This window comes from Salmo salar, chromosome 03 (genome assembly GCF_965601325.2).
Source record: "Salmo salar chromosome 03, fSalSal1, whole genome shotgun sequence".
In the NCBI taxonomy this organism is placed as follows: Eukaryota; Metazoa; Chordata; class Actinopteri; order Salmoniformes; family Salmonidae; genus Salmo; species Salmo salar.
This window is the reverse complement of record NC_138293.1, coordinates 17,026,537-17,047,838: the sequence shown is the minus strand read 5'-3', so window position 1 is coordinate 17,047,838 and position 21,302 is coordinate 17,026,537. Positions and strand designations below refer to the sequence as shown.

The 21,302-nt window shown below is 42.2% G+C and overlaps 1 protein-coding gene across 1 annotated transcript; it reads right to left on the bottom strand.

Annotated features, from left to right (window-relative positions):
* Window positions 1-354: 354 nt before the first annotated feature.
* On the bottom strand, window positions 355-12,722 carry ap2m1 (AP-2 complex subunit mu-1). The gene is given in 12 exon segments (NM_001140140.1): window positions 355-1,288; window positions 1,414-1,525; window positions 2,964-3,061; window positions 3,271-3,406; window positions 3,592-3,717; window positions 4,682-4,826; window positions 5,122-5,257; window positions 5,383-5,388; window positions 5,545-5,627; window positions 5,727-5,992; window positions 11,482-11,603; window positions 12,648-12,722. Coding segments are annotated over 11 exon segments (1,317 nt in total). The 5' UTR covers window positions 11,556-11,603; window positions 12,648-12,722; the 3' UTR covers window positions 355-1,153.
* Between the last annotated feature and the right edge of the window lie 8,580 nt (window positions 12,723-21,302).

The following is a 21,302-nucleotide window of genomic DNA, read 5'->3' as shown; positions in this document are numbered from 1 at the left end:
TATCAGGTAACCACATATAGCAATTTAATGACCGACTGCCCATTCAATGACATGGCACACAACCATTGGTTGATGCAAAGACTAGAATATAGTCTGCCTGGAACACAACCTATCCTTTACTAGCACGTGTTCATGTAAATTGCAATAAGGCACAAGGGTTTGTGGTATATTGGCCATATACCACAACCCCCGAGGTGCCTTATTGCAAACTGGTTACCAACGTAATTAGAGCAGTAACACCTGTGGTATACGGTCTGATATACCTCAGCTGTCAGACAATCAGCATTCAGGGCTCGAACCACCCAGTTTATGATACACTTATAGTCAAGTGAAAAAGACAGTGACAGGCAGAGCTGGTTACATGATGGGATTTTACTGAACAGTCACCAGGTTTTACAGACAAGGCAATGTGACCACCGGGGGGGGGGGGGCGACCTCATCACAGGCTCTGAAAAGGCAGGTCAGCGCCAAGCCACTGTAGTGCTCAGGATGTATTCCAGCCAATTATCAATAAGCTCACTAGATGCATTTCACAGGTGAGAGGATGTTGGACTCAAAAGGCCATTTACAAAAACGATGGATCACAAGTGGACGCTTCAAAGACCTTTACCCTATAATAAAAACTGCACACTGGACAGTAACACTGACCCCCACTTTCCTCCTAAGACATTATGGACCCTTCAATACCACCCCACACCCCCTGAAAATTCACATTATTTGTATTTCTATACAGGAGCAGTTTGTTTGCAAGTTGAAGGTAAACTCATCGAAATGATGTTGCCATGAGCAGGACTGGCTATTGAAATGAGCAAGATGCAACACTTAGCTCACACAGTGCAGGGGTTCAGTGTGGTAGCCAGGGTACCAAAATAGCAGAGAAGTTGAGCCTCGCGCTTCAACGCTCTTAGTTGCTGCAGAAAATGACCCACTATGCTGTCTACATCATTTCACTGAGTCTACCTTTAACCATAGTAAGAGATGCCATACTATGGTTCACATTTTGCATATATAGTGTCTGTACGTTACGCCAGTTTTTTAATTCATCCCTAACATTGAGGAATAAAGGGATGAGATCGGGATGGAGGGAAAAGAGGGACATAAGAAAATATGTAAAGTGTGGAGGGAGAATGCTAGGTATGCCTCAGCTCGCTCTCTAACATCGAGTCTCGTAGATGCCGCTTCGGCCAATGTAGCGCACCCATTTGACAACATCATGATCACTGTAGTTCAGCTTGGACTCAAACACCTTCAAGTAACGCACCTTCAGCCCAGAGGGGGCAAATGGAACCTGACGGGAAGAGGTGGACAAAGATATCCAGGTTACAAGTTCTACACAACTGCATATTAATACAGTATGCTAAAATGCTACATTTGTCATTACTGCTGGGAGGGTGTATGTGACTGCAAACTTACCTCAAAGTTCATGGAGATGGGAGGACGGGCCCACTTCTTCTTATCGTTGGTGGGCAACAGCTCGATTTCAGCACTGATCTGAGATTCCTTCATTCCAGCCATGCGCTTGATCCTACAGTGAGGGAAAAAAGTATTTGATCCCCTGCTGATTTTGTACGTTTGCCCACTGACAAAGAAATTATCAGTCTATAATTTCAATGGTAGGTTTATTTGAACAGTGAGAGAGAAAAACATGTCAAAAATGTTAAGTTGATTTACATTTTAATGAGGGAAATAAGTATTTGACCCCCTCTCAATCAGAAAGATTTCTGGCTCCCAGGTGTCTTTTATACAGGTAACGAGCTGAGATTAGGAGCACAAAAGAACTGTCAATCTCCCTCGGCCTAGGGCTCCATGCAAGATCTCACCTCGGAGTTGCAATGATCATGAGAACGGTGAGGAATCAGCCCAGAACTACATGGGAGGATCTTGTCAATGATCTCAAGGCAGCTGGGACCACAGTCACCAAGAAAACAATTGGTAACACACTACGCTGTGAAGGACTGAAATCCTGCAGCGCCCGCAAGGTCCCCCTGCTCAAGAAAGCACATATACATGCCCGTCTGAAGTTTGCCAATGAACATCTGAATGATTCAGAGGACAACTGGGTGAAAGTGTTGTGGTCAGATGAGACCAAAATGGAGCTCTTTGGCATCAACTCAACTCGCCGTGTTTGGAGGAGGAGGAATGCTGCCTATGACCCCAAGAACACCATCCCCACCGTCAAACACGGAGGTGGAAACATTATGCTTTGGGGGTGTTTTTCTGCTAAGGGGAAAGGACAACTTCACCGCATCAAAGGGACGATGGACGGGGCCATGTACCGTCAAATCTTGGGTGAGAACCTCCTTCCCTCAGCCAGGGCATTGAAAATGGGTCGTGGATGGGTATTCCAGCATGACAATGACCCAAAACACATGGCCAAGGCAACAAAGGAGTGGCTCAAGAAGAAGCACATTAAGGTCCCGGAGTGGCCTAGCCAGTCTCCAGACCTTAATCCCATAGAAAATCTGTGGAGGGAGCTGAAGGTTCAAGTTGCCAAACGTCAGCCTCGAAACCTTAATGACTTGGAAAAGATCTGCAAAGAGGAGTGGGACAAAATCCCTCCTGAGATGTGTGCAAACCTGGTGGCCAACTACAAGAAACATCTGACCTCTGATTGCCAACAAGGGTTTTGCCACCAAGTCATGTTTTGCAGAGGGGTCAAATACTTATTTCCCTCATTCAAATGCAAATCATTTTTGACATGCGTTTTTGTTGTTATTCTGTCTCTCACTGTTCAAATAAACCTACCATTAAAATTATGGACTGATCATTTCTTTGTCAGTGGGCAAACATACAAAATCAGCAGGGGATCAAATACTTTTTCCCCTCACTGTACATGCCGGAAACACACACCAATACAACAAAAGATCAGGGGCACACACATTCACAATCAAGGAAGGAGATACAAAACAAGAGTGTGATCTTTGGTACTGTGATGGAGAAGCAGAGGCTTGAATAACACTAACTTCCATACGATGGCGTTCTCGCTGGCCTTGTACTTGGCCTTGCCTTTCATGCAGATCACCTGGACACCGCTTGTGTTGAGCGGCGTGGGAATGCGCACCTGGAGCAACAGAAAAGTCATAACATGATAAAGAAATTCTCATACAGCAGTCTAAACCTGAACTTTTTAGAATAACAATAGGTGAAATTAACAGACCAAGAATAGACTTCAGGTTTATGAGACAAAACATAACGTAACTTCAAAAGAGGAACAGGTTTACCCCAAGGTTACGAACCACAATCTAAAAAGACAAAAGGCTGAACAGCTACCTCAATTTTCTGGGCCAGTAGCGAGGGTTTGAAGTTGGACTTGATGACCACTTTGACCTCCAGTTTGGTGCGGCCCACCTCCCTGACCAGCGGAATGACTCGGAAAGGTAGGATGATGTCTTTAGTGGTACGGTACCTGGTAAAACTCTCATGTCAAAACAAACACACGCAGGGGGCAACAGAGTACAAAAGACGTACAAAGATGGAGGCCGCGTAAAATCATTGGGCACATCTAAATAAATGCACACAGAAAGCGAGATGACTTACAAGCGCGTTCACAGGGTCAATATAGGTTTGAAGTTTAGCCTGTGACACACTTACCTCATGAGCTCATACTCTCCATCTGGGGGGATGAAGCTGATGCTGCGCTCAGAGTCAAACTTACTGAGGCGCACACACTGGTTGAACGTACAGTCGTCGATGGCTATGGACTGCTTACCACTGGTACTACAGGAGCAGAGGGAGAAGGGTTGACTGTCTATGCACCATACACACCTGTTCATACAGACATTCAAAACTAACACACAAACCAGTCATTTAAAAATGCAATACTCTACATGCCCCACTTCCTAACACGTCACCACCACCCAAACACACTCACAACACATAAAGACACACAAAAAGGGATACCATGGCAACACAGCAACCCAGTGGATGCTAACCATCTCCATCCCTGTCAAAGACTGGATCAGGGTTAAGGATCAAGCGGGTGGGAATGTGGGTAATAAAGCTAACACTCTCACTGATGACTAAGAAATACACAACCATTGGGAAGTCCACTAAAGATTTGAGGAGGCTAGTTAGATTCTCATCAATTAGCAGTCACAATATTCGATTAAAACAGTAAATATTGGGAGCCTCCTCAAATGCTTAGAAAAGCAGTCGCCATTAATGACACCATAGACAAGACAGCAGGGAGGTATGGGAGTAAGGCCAGATATCAATACAGTACCTTCCTCCTCCCCCTAAATCACTGAGGTACAGAACAAGAGGGAAAGAAAGATGTTTCGAATGGAAAAAATGGTAAGTCTCAACACAAGCTCTATATAGAGGTCTTAGTCCAGGAACTGACAGTTGGTCTGATAAAGATCGCATTCCTATTTCCTACACAGAAGGTTAAGTCAGAATCAACACCACTGCCTATCAGTCTGAATAGTCCAAGTTGAAAATCAATTGAGAAATACATTCTTTATCTGATTCTGCAGCACAATTCTCTTGTATTAAGCTCCAGCCCTTTAATGACAAGCTCTGTCCAGAGTTGGGGTCAAATGCTTTTCAATTCAGGACAGGAACTAAACTGAAATTCCAATTCTCCTCATGAAATTTGCAATTGGAATTTCAGTTTACTTCCTGAATTGAAAGGAATAAACCCCAACCCTGGGTCCATCCAAAAACAACCCCTCTTACTCACCTCTTTCCCACCTCATCAGTGACACCGCCTTTACCCGCCTTATCAATGACAATTTTGTCATTCATGCCAAATTTGCACTCCGGCATTCCGCTGAGGTAGCTCTTCATTACCACACGGCCGGACACGTGGGCACTCAGGACCTGACCTGGAGGGGATAAAAGTGAAAGGTTCAATCATTAGGGCCTTTTCTCAATCGCATACTCCTTGTGTCCTCTCTCCTCAAAAACCATTGGAAGAGAAGCTCAGAGGGGAGGGACCTCTGGCTCTCTCATTCAATGGGTTTTGAGGAGGCGGCGAGGAGAGAGGACGTGAGCACTATGCCACTGTGATTCTCCCATTGAAACAACATTACTCCTACACTTCCCCTAGTTATTTTTGCTCTTAGCATATTCAACACCTGTTTAGGCCGTTTACTTTCAAGTGTTATGACCAACATTCACCTTGAGGCGACATAAGCAGGTTGACACTCTCCAGCACATCCAAGAAGAGCTCATTGCGTCGATACTTGATGCCTTCGCGACGCCAACCAATCTGACCAGTCACCTGACTAGTGATCTGAGACTGCTCTTCCTTTGTCTGGAAAAGGAGAGGGAGATCAACATGATATGAAGTGGAAAAAACAGCGTATGGTTGAAACCAGGCCCAATGTCCCAAATAGAACTGAAATCAACAGCCAAAAACCAAATGGGGCTCATCATTACCTGATGCTGCATCCGGCCGTGTCCACAATCCCAGAGAAAGAAGAAACAATAGGTGAAACCTTTAGAAAACAGTTGGAAAACAGACGGCACACAGTTCTGCTACAGAGCTCATTGCATTGCAGAGCTCATCAGCAGTGACAAGGAGATACTTCTCATCCTCACCTGGCCCTTGATGCCCTGCTGAGTGATGAAGGTCTTTAGTGCTCCGGTCTCAGAGTTCTGGGGATAGCCGAAGTCCAGGATCTCTGCACACAAAACAAAGAAACCAAACCATGAATAAATGATGAAGGGTAAGAGAGAGTAAAGAATATCCGAATGGCATGACTGTGCGAAGTGACAGTTACCATCGAGCAGCTCGTAGATCAGCACAAAGTTGTTCTTGATGTTCTCTTCGCTGACCTTGCCAAAGTAGGCGGCCATGACGTCGCACATCTTGTAGAGGAACTCGAACACCATGGCAGCGTTGACATTCTGCTTGGTGACCGCCGCCAGCCAGATGTTGGAGCGCTTGACATGGAAGAAGCTGGTACGTGCAATGTTGGTCACAGGAGAGCGAACCTGCTGCCGGGCATGGATCACATTCACACGGAATGCGTCAACCGCGTTGCGCCTGAGAAAGAAAAAGGTAGAGAGCAAGATACGGATTACTTTCATGTCAGGAGTAAGGAGCAAATGTGGAAGAGGATGTTCCTCCATCTGCAGTTGATCACAACAAAAGCAAACTCATAACACGCTCTTGGTTAATACGCACATATACATAAGTAGTCTGTAAAGTAATGTGTATAAATTACCCATCTCCTCTGGGCTTTCAGAGGGATAGTCACACACTAATCACCTACACTACCTTCCATACATTCCCTTTTCAGACCTTCTACTTGACATCCAAGATGTATAAATCACTACAGTTCTTACTACAGATGAGGCAGCATGTCCAGACAAGACTGTCGATTCTCAATCAGTGATGTGCAATATTCTGGAATAGATCCTTAGGTGCCGGGTCCACAACTTCTGTGAGCTTGACAGTAGTGAAAATGATACTGACCACAAAGCTACTGCCTAGTTCTTAATCATACCTTTATTTGTAACCAGAGGCGATCCAGGGAAATAGTTCCCAGAAATATGAATCTCTGGAACCAATTTCAGATTACGGACTCTGCAGAGTCAGGACTGCACTAGTTAAGACAGATGGAGGTAAAGATGGAAGGGGCACTGGTACCATACTTACTCATTTAACAGAGTCTGTCCTGCTGTTTTTTCCAGAAGGTAATGTGCATTAAGGAGTGAAGAGACACTATATATACACACAAAAGTATGTGGACACCCCTTCAAATTAGTGTATATGGCTATTTCAGCCACACCTGTTGCTTATAGGTGTATAAAAATCAGTGGGGCATTAGTTGGTTGCAATAATTAACTTTGTTTTCTTTGGTCACTGATATGTCAGGTGACATGCTGAAAGGGTCAACAGGTTGTTGCTGTGGGTCAGAGGTCATGCATTGGGAGTCAGGAATTAGTTACCATGGGTCAGGGGACATGCTCGATAGGCTGGTGCATTGCTTACCTATTCCTACAGTGGCAAAGACGGCGATATGGAGGAAAATGGCAAACGGATAAAGAGGGATGATGTAAAGGAGAGAAAGAGACAAAATGCACACAAATACATTTTTGTGCATGTACATAGAGCGAGTAACATTGTGTTGAAATACCATCCATGGAAGAGGAACACTGTAGTCGGCAACCAAATGCAGTTTCAATGTGTTAAATGAACTACTTTTACCACCAATAGTGGTTGAATTTAAGACTTGTCTTAGAATCTTAAGCAGCTTGAATGTGTCGAGTCTCATCTGGAAAATCTTGGCAATTGAATGTATTGATTCTGCATCAATCCGAGCTGTAGTCGTGTGGTTAGATAGTTGGTTGAGCATTTGCTACTCCAGAGAACTTGCAATGTCTGAGACCTGATACAATAGCGATTATCCACAAGATGATATAGTCGGGCTATTAGCCCAGTTATTTTCTTTGGTGGGTGCAAAAATCAGTGGACCCATCTGTTGAAATCTTCCTGTTGGATGAGTTGTTTATCAAAGAGTCAATTTAGAGTACGTTTTTCTAAATTTTCATCTGACAACCAAGGTTACGATAAAACATTCCTCAGACACAATATGAACTATGAATACTTGTTCCATTGTTATTTATATAGCTTTCACAAGATATTTGTAATGTTGGTCCAATATCACAGTAGTAAAAAAAAATTGTGCTCAATTTCAAAAAAGACAATTACCATCCCATGTTAAATAAAGCCTTACAAGGCTCGACTGTACTTCTAATAACCGGTTTACACTAATTCCTCTACATGTAAAACCTGCCTTCCACCTCACTTTCCTAACCACTAGATAAAGAGGAAGGACATGAATGAATAATGAAAGTAGTTACCCATAACTATGATCTTGCGAATTAGGAGGTTAGGTTTGACAAGGGGCTAGAATTAGAGTGATTGATACACACTGCATTGAGGTGATGTCTGTAAACATTTTACACATACACTCCATCACCTATTGGAGGAAAAGACCAATAACTTAAAATGGCATTACACTTGTTTTAAGACAAAAGTTAACATAAGTAATTACAATGATATATTTATTTATTAAGGCTGACTCCATTTAGTCGACTGGTCGATTGTTTGGTCAATAGTCTGTTGGTCGACTGAGATTTCTTTTTCGAGCAGTAGCAAAAATGTTTGTTTTCTAAATATCATGGTGTACAATTCACCTCTCTGATTGGCGCCTGTGAGTGGACTAATCCATTGTGGTGGCCATGGGGATGGCACAGTCCATTAGTCTAAGGAAATTGTATTTGGTTATATTACATAAGAATAAATGGTGCCACAATAATACAAATAATATTTTATAACAAATGCTCTTACTCCCACGTTGGATAGTGGTTGCTCTCCGTGGTTCTGAAACACATCAATGCGCTGTTGAATTGGCATCGTTTCCTAGACCATGTTGCTATGTGCATAATAGCAAAGTTAACCAGTATATTGGTGTTGAGAACAATGCAGTGGAGGCAGCAGCAGAATGAGGAGATCAGAAAACAGGCCTTGACTTATTGACTAAGAAAAGTGAGGAGAGAGGAAATCCCAACTTAATGTCTATAATCAATAGCCTAACTGTTAAATGTGCCTGGCATTACAAAGCATCCATGTATATCTACAGAAATAAGACAGATCCTGCTTCTGTTGCCTGTTTGAGTGTGTTTAATAGCCTACTGAATCCGTGAGCACGAAGCCTCATGCAGCGACATGTCAAGTAAACAATTACACAAATGCAGTTGTTTTTAATCTTTGCTGTAAAGGCTTTATACTTGTTTTCATTAGAACAGCTTCTGGTATTATTTATCATGTATTTAGTGTCGTTTACATTGTTCCAAATAGTCAGAAAAATTATATTTATAGTAATAATGCTCCTTTTTCTTGATCTCCTTATTGTTAATATTATGATCATTATAATAAGTAATGTCATTATCATTAGTAGGCTTAGTATAGTAGTCTTGTATAACCACGGTCGAGCTGTAGGCATAAGAGTTCATTCTGTTTTGTCTTAATACCGTAACTTACTTAGGCCTATATTTCAATACTTATAGGCTACTGTTTCAATAAATCGCCATACAGCATACGAGTCATTTGTGATTTGAAATGCAATCAAGCATTTTAGTTAAAGAATTTTTTTTGCTTAAACAATAAATAAACCGTTCCATTTCGGAAATTGCATTCACGAATGATTGCGACAATTTAGGCTGCTGTAATAAAGGCTTAACAAAAAAAAACATTACAGACTCTGGTATGCTTATAATGTATTTAGTGTTGTTTACATTGTTCCAAATGTTCGTAGTTTGTTATAAGCTATTTATTGACGTGATTATGATATAGGTCAGGCCCTATTGGTCATGTGCACACGATGCATACATGTATTTTGTAGAGAGCAAGGGTTGAGGGAATAGGGAAAGTTTTCCCCCAAAATATGAGGGATTTCAGTAACAGAACTTTTCAATCAGAAATGGCTGTAATTATGTTGCAGCTTAAGTTTGAGCCCGGCACAACAAAAAAAAAGAAGATGGATATCTATCTCACATTTACATAAGTATTCTGACCCTTTACTCAGTACTTTGTTGAAGCACTTTTGGCAGCGATTACAGCTTCGTCTTCTCGGGTATGACGCTACAAGCTTAGCACACCTGTATTTTGGGAGTTTCTCCCATTCTTCTCTGCAGACCCTCTCAAGCACTGTCAGGTTGGATGGGGAGCGTCGCTGCACAACTATTTTCAGGTCTCTCCAGAGATGTTCGATTGGGTTCATGTCCGGGCTCTGGCTGGGCAGCTCAAGGACATTCAGAGACTTGTCCCGAAGCCACTCCCGCGTTATCTAGGCTGTATGCTTATGGTCGTTGTCCTGTTGGAAGGTGAACCTTCGTCCCAGGCTGAGGACCTAAGCGCTTTGGAGCAGGTTTTCATCAAGGATCTCTGTACTTTGCTCCATTCATCTTTCCCTCGGTCTTGACTATTCTCCCAGTCCCTGCCGCTGAAAAACATCCCCACAGCATGATGCTGCCACCACCATGCTTCACCGTAGGGATGGTGCCAGGTTTCCTCCAGACATGACACTTGGCATTCAGGCCAAAAAGTTCAATCTTGGTTTCATCACACCAGAAAATCTTGTTTCTCATGGTCTGAGTCTTTAGATGCCTTTTGTCAAACTCCAAGCAGGCTGTCATGTGCCTTTTACTGAGGAGTGGCTTCCATCTGGCCACTCTACCATAAAGGCCTGATTGGTGGAGTGCTGCAGAGATGGGAGAACCTTCCAGAAGGACACCATCTCCACAGAGAAACTGTCAAAGTGACCATGGGGTTCTTGGTCATCTCCCTGACCAAGGCCCTTCTCCCCCGATTGTTCCGTTTGGCCAGGCGGCCAGCACTAGGAGTCTTGGTGGTTCCAAACTTCTTCCATTTAAGAATGATGAAGACCACTGTGTTCTTGGGGACCTTCAATGCTGCAGAAATGTTTTGGTACCCTTCCCCAGATCTGTGCCTCGACACAATACTGTCTTGGAGCTCTACGGACAATTCCTTTGACCTCACGGCTTGGTTTTTGCTGACATGCACTGTCAACTGTGGGAACTTATGGAGGTGTGTGCCTTTCCAAATCATGTTCAATCAATTGAATATACCACAGGTGGTCTCCAATCAAGTTGTAGAAAGATCTGAAGGATGATCAATGGAAACAGGATTCACCTGAGCTCAATTTGAGTCTCATAGGAAAGGATCTGAATACTAATGTAAATATTTCTGTTTTATTCATTTGAAAAAAAATCTAAAAGCCTGTTTTTGCTTTGTCATTATGGTGTATTGTGTGTAGATTTGAGGGAAAAAGTAATTTCATCAATTCTACAATAATGCTATAACGTAACAAAATGAGGAAAAAGTGAAGGGGTCTGAATACACTGTACTTGACTTGATTAAAACACAGGATGTCTACATGGAAAAATACACTTTTAAAAATTTCGACCAATCGTTGGGTCGAAAGAACAGCCTCTTGGTCGACCAAAATTTTAGGGACAGTTCCCTCTCATTCAAATGCATCTTTCCCCGATCCCTCCCCTGAAGCAAACCTGATCAGACAGGGGTTGACAGGTGAAAGCTGTGTGATTACTTACACTGATCAGTTCACATTGAACCTCAGTGATCACTTCAAGGCAGAGCTGGCGGGAAGTGAGTTGGCAAGCTAGGGGTTGTCTATCAAATCCTAGATTCCATTGCCAGCCATTATGCCCTTGAGCAAGACACTTAACTCACCCCCCAACAACTATTCCACGGGTGCCCAGTGTGGCAAACCACTGCTCCAACCTGCATGTGCGTCTTTCAGAGGGGTTGGGATAAAGCAGAAGTCAAATTTCTGTTGGACCTTGTGTACAATTTACAAATAAAGTGATCTTATTCATCTCCCTAACTTACCTCAGGCCAAGCAGGTGGACACCATTTCCTATCTCCTTCTCATAACACAACCCACTTCTATAATCCCCAGAACCAATTACCACCTCACTTACCCTATGTCATCGCGGTAGACACGAGAGATAAGGACCTCCCCTTTGTGGTTGTAGATGAACAGTCCTCCAATCATCGTGGCTGCTCCTTAGTCCAAACTGGCCATGGTGAAAACAACACCCACCTAACAAAGAGCGAAAGGGTGATATGACATTTCATCAAGTTAAATTCATGTTACATGCAAATGTGCTTCGCAAATAATGGTGATTCTGAAAGACCCAAATATCTAGGATGTTTCCAGCAGAGAATCCTATATTAACTCCCACTTAGTGATGATCACTCATTCACAATGGTGATGTGTACACACAGAAACTCATTTGTCACCTCGCATCCAAAGTAGGATTAATAAGTAGTTGCTTAGATATGAGAGAAATTTTTGTTAGTCTTAATGTTTTGCAGAATTCCCAGTAGCTAGCTAGCTATGAATAGTATGGGAGTGGTTTCAAGTTCATATGGACGGTTGCTGGTATTGGATTGAAGAATACAGACTTTCCTTATTATGCCCAGTGTGGTGGGGGACAAATAACGTATTAACGTTAATCATTTGCTGTAGTTTATAATATAATGAGGCGTACGAATAATATGCATGAAATGAAAGACATTCCTGGAATTCTAGCTGTCACCAGGTACGGTAACAGAAGGCGAGACAGTTTCCCGTGCCAGCACATGATTTTACTTAGCTGGACACACATATAGCTGGATTAGCAAGATAATTTCCCTTCCACGAAAGGAGGATGTTGTTTGATGTGGCGGACATGGTGTGCATGGCATGAAGCCACTAACGTTAAGCGGTTTACTCGCTGTTTTATTGCCCCGCCAAGATGTCTGCCTGACCGGAAAAGATAGCTCGCCATCTCGACAATTTCATAAATTGTTTATATTCTCCCTTCACTTTTTAACGCACAACTGAAAACGTATACTCCACCATATCTTACTAGTTACACATACAACTTTAGTGGATAGTTGACCTTCGGTTTGGAATAAACAGGATGGAGAGTTAATAAGACAGATACTATAGTTAGCTAGCTGCCAGCCAGCCAGCCTAAAATTAACGTCAGTTAGCTAGCGCCTCTCTGGTATAAACGCCGGTATAAACGCCGCTAGCTAGACTGTGTTTACTGTTGAATATGTTAAGACCTGTTTGTCTTCGATATAATTACAATCTTACCTCAGTCTTCTCACACACCTAAGTTCACGTCCCTTTTTTCTCCGATATATTTCAGGGTTCGTTAGCAAAAGTTCTACAACACACACACTAGCTAATTATGCTCCTATTGCTTTCCCCTGCTCTTGAGAAGTCAGCTGACCACCGTCGTCTTCATGGTGAGTACACCGCCACCACCTGTACTGGAGTGTGAGGCCAGGCACGACCCAGTCACAAACTATCTTCGTTAGTTGTAGTCCTATAAGAAATTGAAATAGAGCCCTGAAGGCCACGCACCTTTCCTCCCTCTACACCACTCAAACCCCGTCAAAGCCCCTCCAACCCCTCACACAATCTCTCCCTATCTACATCATACAGCTCCCAAAATATCAACACATACTCCACCGTTTCCTCCACTTAACACTCATCACACAGACCTGTTTCATGTCGCACTGTCATCCACAACGTGGCATTCAACCCTGTGTTCCCAACCCGTAGTCTACTCCACACAACTTCGTACATCCCATACTCCCCACCTCTTCCTTTACTGACCAGTGCACAATATCAAATTGTCCCTACCATCCTATTGTGTCACACTCGCAAATGCTTCACAATGTATTTCTTTGTAGGCTATAGCCTTAAAATTATTGAAATAACATAGCCTACATACTTAATTGTCGTTCCTTCTTAGTCTCCCTGTCTGGTTCCTGACCTATTTAGAGTGTTTATATGTTGTTTAATATAACCTGTAGCCTATTTGAAATGATGAGCACTTATTACATTCACATTCATGTTTATTAAAATACTTTTCATTCATGTCATATGGTTTGGTTTCAATACTTTAAAACCAATTGGTAGGTCCAGGTAGTCACAAAAATAGATGGGGGTTGGTTAAATTGTGATTTTTATGAATTGAATGAATTTGGAGAGGCATTTTATTTTCTTTGAGCCAGGAGGTAAGGAGGTGGAGGCCCAAGCGCACCACTGAGCGGGATTTCCGACTGCTCAATTCTGCTCATGTACCAGCATCCCACTAGCTGACCATTGTTACTCCTTCTTTTTTGGTATCATGGTGTTCGCACATTTTGTTTGTGAAGACCTCCACCTACTGTGAGGTAGTGTGTGGTCAATCGCGTTACATTTTGTGATATGAAAATAGAAAGGGGAAAAAGGAAAAAATTGCACCATCAACTAACCAACACCTATACCACTATTTCATAAAATAACAATCACTACCCCATTCCACTTCATTGACCCTAACTGATCCTACACCAAGCTGATGGCCTGGGAGGACGGGATTCTTTCGTTCAACACACCTTGTAACTCTTCTGCAGTTGTCCAGATGTATTAAAACCATGTGAATAGTGATGGAAATGGCATCTTCTGTGGATCTTTTGGAGTGGTAGGCAAAATGGAGTGGGTCCAGTGTGCTTGGCATGTTGGCCTTGATGTGGGCCATGACCAGGCTCACAAAGCACTTCATGACACATCTGGACACCTATGTGAGAATGCTGTTCATTGATTACAGTTCAGCATTTGTATATGTTTTGTATATCTTACCTGTCATATGAGTATTTTTTTCTCACACAAATAGGATTCCCTCAACATTGTTCTGATGTCCTAAAGCTTCCAGGTCGAAATGTTGTGATATAAAACTTTTAAGTTGCATATATTTGAAAATGTCTACAATGGTCAATCCAAAATTGCTTTGTAATTCTGTCATGGAAATAATATTTCCTACTGCCACGTCATTTATGGTTGCTATGCCTTTAGCTATCCATGTGCGCCAATTTATTGGTGAATTCTGAAAAACTATCCAAGGATTGTTCCATAGGGATGTGTTTTTAGGGAGTGATATTGGTTATTTTGGAATCCGTAAAATTTTCTTCCATGTTATAGTGTTCTTAACTATCAAGTTGTTAATGTTCTGAGCTTTATCCTTAGAAAACAGACACGTGAAAAGATTCTGGGGATGAGCATGCGCATCTTCAACATGTACCCATTGTTCCTCATTAGTGCATTTAACAATATGTCGAAAGTAAAAGCCTTGGGTGGCGAGTTGATACAATTCCATATCTGGAAGGTTTAAACCACCCTCAGATTTAGGGACATGTAAAACTTTCCTAATTATTCTATGAGTTTTATTTGCCCATATGACGTTTGTTATGGCTATCAAGTGTCAAGGTAAGACCCAGATGCAGACTGTGTCGACGTAACAATGTTAATTACAACAACAGGTGCAAAGGTACAGGACGGCATGCAGGCTCAGGGTCAGGTCAGGTAGAGGTCGGTAATCCAGAGTAGTGGGGCAAAGGTACAGAACGGCAGGCAGGCTCAGGGTCAGGGTCAGGACAGGCAGAAGGGTCAAAGCCGAGAAAAAAATAGAAAACAGAAACTAGAAACTAAGACAAGACAGGAGCAAGGGGAAAACGCTGGTAGGTTCTACAAACAAAATGAACTGGCAACAGACAAACAGAGAACACAGGTATAAATACACAGGGGAATAATGGGGAAGATGGGCGACACCTGGAGGGGGGTGGAGACAAGCACAAAGACAAGTGAAACAGATCAGGGCGTGACAATGGCTGAGTATACTTATTTAAAGAATGTCTTAGGTGGGGTAATTGGTATTACCAAAAATAAATAAAAACTTTGGGAGCCATGCCATTCTAAAGAGGTTTATTCTACCTATATGATGTATGAGGAGATTGTTCCATTTAATTAGATATTGTCATAGGCGTCGTAAGGATGAGACCAAAACACAGCAGGTAAAGTGCTCATCTTCTTTCTTTATTAAAGAAAAAACACTTAAAACAAAAAAAACTGATGACGAAAACAGTCCAGTAAGGTCCACAGACTATACTGGAAGCAACCACCCACAAAACACAAGAGAAAACAAACCCAACTAAATATGGTCTCTAATTAGAGACAACAACAACCAGCTGCCTCTAATTGGAGGTCATTGCCAAAAACCCAACATAGAAATAGAAAATATAGAACATAAAACAAAAACACCGAACCACACAAAACAAACACCCCCTGTCACGCGCTGACCAAACTACAATGACAAAAAAAAAACTTTTACTGGTCAGGACGTGACAGCCCCCCCCCAAAGGCGCAGACCCTGAATGCACCTCAAAAACAAAAAAACCCCACAAAAATAACCCCAAACTTAAAGGGAGGGAAGGGAGGGTGGCCACCATCAACAACGGTCCCTGTGCTACACCCCCCCCCCCCCCCCCCTCCCAATATGGAGGTGGCTCTGGGCGTAGCTCCCGTTCCGTAGACTCTAGGCTGGGGAGCGTCGCTGGAGCCTCCGGGCTGAGGAGCTTCGCTGGAGGCTTAGGGCTGAAGAGCGTTGCTGGAGGCCGAGGGCTGAGGAGCGTCGCTGCAGACTGGAGAGCGTCACTGGAGGCTGCAGACTGGAGAGTGTCGCTGGAGGCTGCAGACTGGAGAGCGTCGCTGGAGGCTGCAGACTGGAGAGCGTCGCTGGAGGCTGCAGACTGGAGAGCGTCGCTGGAGGCTGCAGACTGGAGAGCGTCGCTGGAGGCTGCAGACTGGAGAGCGTCGCTGGAGGCCGAGTGCTCACAGCAGGCACTGGCTGTACCGGGTTATGGAGGCGCACTGGAGGGTGAGTGTGCGGAGCAGGTACAGGACGTACTGGACTGGGCAGGCGCACTGGAAGCCTGATGCGTGGGGCTGGCTTTGGAGGCGCCAGACTAGTAACACGCACCTCATGGCTAGTGCGGGGAGCAGGAACAGGACGTACTGGACTGGGCAGGCATCTTCAGAGTGCCAGGGAGGGGGAGCGGGAGCAGGCGTGACAGTGGGATCAGTCAAACTGTTATTTCATTCTTTCATTTGATCTTTTAAAATTGTTATTAATAGCATTGCTGTTTCTAGTTAAAGCATTTGTATCCCTATCTTTTAAAATTATAACTGGTTTGGCATGTATTCATTTTGTGAGGGCTGCATGGTGTTTACCAGGTTTATTTGGCATTAAATAGTATGATTTATTTTAGTTTAACCTGTGGTTGTTGGCTGTCTTCCAAAGTAAAAGATCATATTCTGTCTTAGGTTCAGAAATGGTATTTTCTTCTTTACATTGAAAATATTTTTTATGGCCTTTTTCTAAGATATACATACATACATTTTAGTCATTTAGCAGACGCTCTTATCCAGACCAACTTACAGTAGTGAATACATTTTATACATTTTTTTCCCCCGTACTGGTCCCCCGTGGGAATCGAACCCACAACCCTGGCGTTGCAAACACCATGCTCTACCAACTGAGCCACACGGGACCACTGATATACATTTAAATTAACAAAATCACAAACTCAGATTTAACTTTTGCTGAGTATGAGATTACCATTCCCCTAATGTACGCCTTAAAAGCACGAAAAATGAAGTCGGGGGTCGGCTTTTCTCTGTCTACATTTGTCATTTTATTTTTACATTTTTAATACATTTCGGTTCTTGAAGATGTGCTCTGTTCATTCTCCATATTTTGTCCCTAAGTGTATTTTCTGTTGGTGTATTTAAGCAAGATGATACATGAGAATGATCCAATATCATTAAATCATGGATTTTTTTAACCCAGTATATTGTTGAGTGCATTTATGGAAATAAAAATGTTGTCAATTCTTGAATAGCTTCTTACTTTCAGAAAAAAAGGAGAAGTCGTTTCTTTTGTAGTTGGGAAAAATAATCTCCAGGTGTCCTGTAAAATATTTGTAGAGATGACAATTTTAAGCCTGTTCAGAGGCTCCATGAAATTGCCTTTTTTTTTACTGCTGTCTGTCTAACATGCTGAATGCTTGAATTAGGTCACCTGCTAAAATAATAGCTATTTTCTGGGTTTGATCTAATATAGCTTGAATTCTATCTGTTAGTGCCAAGGAGGGATATACAATGAAATCAATGTGTACAATGGAAAATTTGAAAATGTCCTTCTTGGTCTGTTTGCTGGCATATAAGGGAAAAGTGTGCATTCTTATTTATCAGGATGCCTACACCTCTGCTGTTACTACAGTAGGTGGCAGCATAGACCTCACCAACCCAGCTCCTCTTTAAATATTCAATTTCTCCTTTTTTGAAGTGTAGCTCTTGCAGGAAAACCACACCCGCTGACAATCTCTTCAAATGTTCAAAAACCTTATGCTTTTTTTTGCCATCATGAAGCCTGTGAACATTGCATGTAATAAAATTGATTTTGTTGGCCTTTACTTGTATAGAATCAAAGTTAACCTTGTCTGTTCTTTCTGTCATTGAAGAACCAGATAAAACATTTAAGCAGACATGCCATATGAGGGCAATGGACATCCCATGGATATGGAAGAGTCATAGTATGAATACATAGTTATTGTATACATTACACATATCTAACGTGTGAACATGTAGGCTAAGCAAACATTTAACAGAGAACACATAAAAATCATGAAGCAAGTACTTTTTCGTACTTTGATAGCTTTTAAGATCCAGATTATCAGCATGCTTACAGGAAAGGGCATTCAACATGTACAGCACTTATATAAATTACTGATGATTGGCTGAGAGATTTCAACCGCTGTGTCTTTGTGAGGCGCAGAGTAGGTGAACGGATGATCTCCGCATGTATGGTTCCCAAAGTGAAGCATGGAGGAAGAGGTGTGGGGGTGCTTTTCTGGTGACACTGTTTGATTTATTTTGAGTTCAAGGCACACTTAACCAGCATTGCTACCACAGAATTCTGCAGCGATACGCTATCCCATCTGGTTTGCGCTTAGTGGGACTATAATTCGTTTTTCAACAGAACAATGACCCAACACACCTCCAGGCTGTGTAAGGGCTATTTGACCAAGAAGGAGAGTGATGCTGCTGCTTTGTATTTTATATTTGTATTTATTATGGATCCCCTACTCTTCCTGGTGTCCAGCAAAATGAAGGCAGTTTATACCATTTTAAAAACATTACAATACATTCACAGATTTCACAACACACTGTGTGCCCTCAGGCCCCTACTCCACCACTACCACATATCTACAGTACTAAATACATGTGTATGTATAGTGCGTATGTTATTGTGTGTGTGTGTGTGTGTGTGTGTGTGTGTGTGTGTGTGTGTGTGTGTGTGTGTGTCTGAGCCAATGTTTGTGTTGCTTCACAGTACCCGCTGTTCCATGAGGGTTTTTTTAATCTGTTTTTTAAATCTAATTTTACTGCTTAAGTTAGTTACTTGATGTGGAATAGAGTTCCATGTAGTTATGGCTCTATGTAGTACTGTGTGCCTCCCATAGTCTATTCTGGACTTGGGGACTGTGAAGAGACCTCTTGTGGCATGTCTTGTGGGGTATGCATGGGTGTCCGAGCTGTGTAGCAGTAGTTTAGACAGACAGCTCGGTACATTCAACATGTCATTACCTCTCATAAATAAAAGTAGTGATGAAGTTAATCTCTCCTCCACTTTCAGCCAGGAGAGATTGACATGCAAATTATTAATATTAGCTCTCTGTGTACATCCAAGGGCCAGCCGTGCTGCCCTGTTCTGAGCCAATTGCAATTTTTCTAAGTCCTTTTTTGTGGCACCTGATCACACAACTGAACAGTAGTCAAGGTGTGACAAAACTAGGGCCTGTAGGACCTGCCTTGTTGATAGTGTTGTTAAGAAGGCAGAGAATCGCTTTATTATAGACAGACTTCTCCCCATCTTAGCTACTACTGCATCAAAATGTTTTGACCATGACAGTTTTCAATCTAGGGTTACTCCAAGCTGTTTAATCATCTCAAGTTGCTCAATTCCCACATTATTTATTACAAGATTTAGTTCAGGTTTAGGGTTTAGTGAGTGTTTTGTTCCAAATACAATGCTTTTAGTTTTAGAAATATTTAGGGCTAACTTATTCCTTGCCACCCACTCTGAAACTAACTGCAGCTCTTTGTTGAGTGTTGCAGTCATTTCAGTCACTGTTGTAGCTGATGTGTATAGTGTTGAGTCATCCGCATACATAGACACTCTGGCTTTACTCAAAGTCAGTGGCATGTCGTTAGTAAATATTTTAAAAAGCAAGGGGCCTAAACAGCTAGCCTGGGGAATTCCTGATTCTAACTGGATTATATTTGAGAGGCTTCCAATAAAGAACACCCTCTGTGTTATGTTAGACAAGTAACTCTTTATCCACATTATAGCAGGGGGTGTAAAGCCATAACACATAGGTTTTTCCAGTAGCAGACAATGATCGATAATGTCAAAAGTTGCACTGAAGTCTAACCAGACAGCCCCCACAATCATTTTATCATAAATTTCTCTCAGCCAATCATCAGTCATTTGTGTAAGTGCTGTGCTTGTTGAGTGTCCTTCCCTATAAATCTGTTGTCAGTTTGTTTACTGTAAAATAGCATTGTATCTGGTCAAACACAATTTTTTCCAGAAGTTTACTAAGGGCTGGTAACAGGCTGGTTGGTCGGCTATTTGAGCCAGTAAAGGGGGCTTTACTATTCTTGGGTAGCGGAATGACTTTAGCTTCCCTCCAGGCCTGAGGGCACACGCTCTCTAGTAGGCTTAGATTGAAGATGTGGCAAATAGGAGTGGCAATATCGTCTGCTATTATCCTCAGTAATTTTCCATCCAGATTGTCATTGTTGCTTGTCATTATTGATAGACAACAATATTTTTTTCACCTCTTCCACAATGACTTTACGGAATTGTAAAGTACAATTCCTGTCTTTCATAATTTGGCCCAATATACTTGGATGTGTAGTGTCAGCGTTTGTTGCGGGCATATCATCCCTAAGTTTGCTTATCTTGCCAATGAAAAAGTCATTCAAGTAGTTTGCAATATCAGTGGGCTTTGTGATGAATGAGCCATCTGATTCAATGAATGAAGGAGCCAAGTTGGCTTTTTTCCCAAAGTTTTTATTTAAGGTGCCCCGAAGCTTTTTACTATCATTCTTTATATAATTTATCTTTGTTTCATAGTGCAGTTGATTTTCTTAGTTTCGTCACATTATTTCTTAATTTGTAGTACGTTTGCCAATCAATTGGGCTGCCAGAGTTAATTGCCATACCCTTTGCCTCATCCCTCTCAACCATACAATTTTTAAATTCCTCATCAATCCAAGGAGATTTAACAGTTTTTACAGTCATTTTCTTAGTGGGTGCGTGTTTATTAGTAACTGGAATAAGTCGTTTCATAAATGTGTCAAGTGCAGCGTCTGGTTGCTCCTCATTACACATCACAGACCAGCAAATATTCTTCAACATAGGAATCACTACAACACCTCTTGTATGACCTCTTATACACTATATTAGGCCCAGACTTTGGAACTTTGGTTTTCCTAGATATGGCTATTATATTGTGATCACTACATCCTATGGATTTGGATACTGTTTTAGAGCAGATATCTGCAGCATTAGTAAAGATGTGATCAATACATGTTGATGATTTAATTCCTGTGCTGTTTTTAACTACCCTGGTAGGTTGACTGACAACCTGATCCAGGTTGCAGGCACTGGTTACAGTTTGATGTTTTTTCTTGAGTGGGCAGCTTGATGATAGCCAGTCAATATTTAAATCATCCAGAAAATATACTTCTCTGTTGATATCACATACATTATCAAGCATTTCACACATATTATCCAGATACTGACTGTTAGCACTTGGTGGTCTACAGCAGCTTCCCACCAGAATGGGCTTTAGC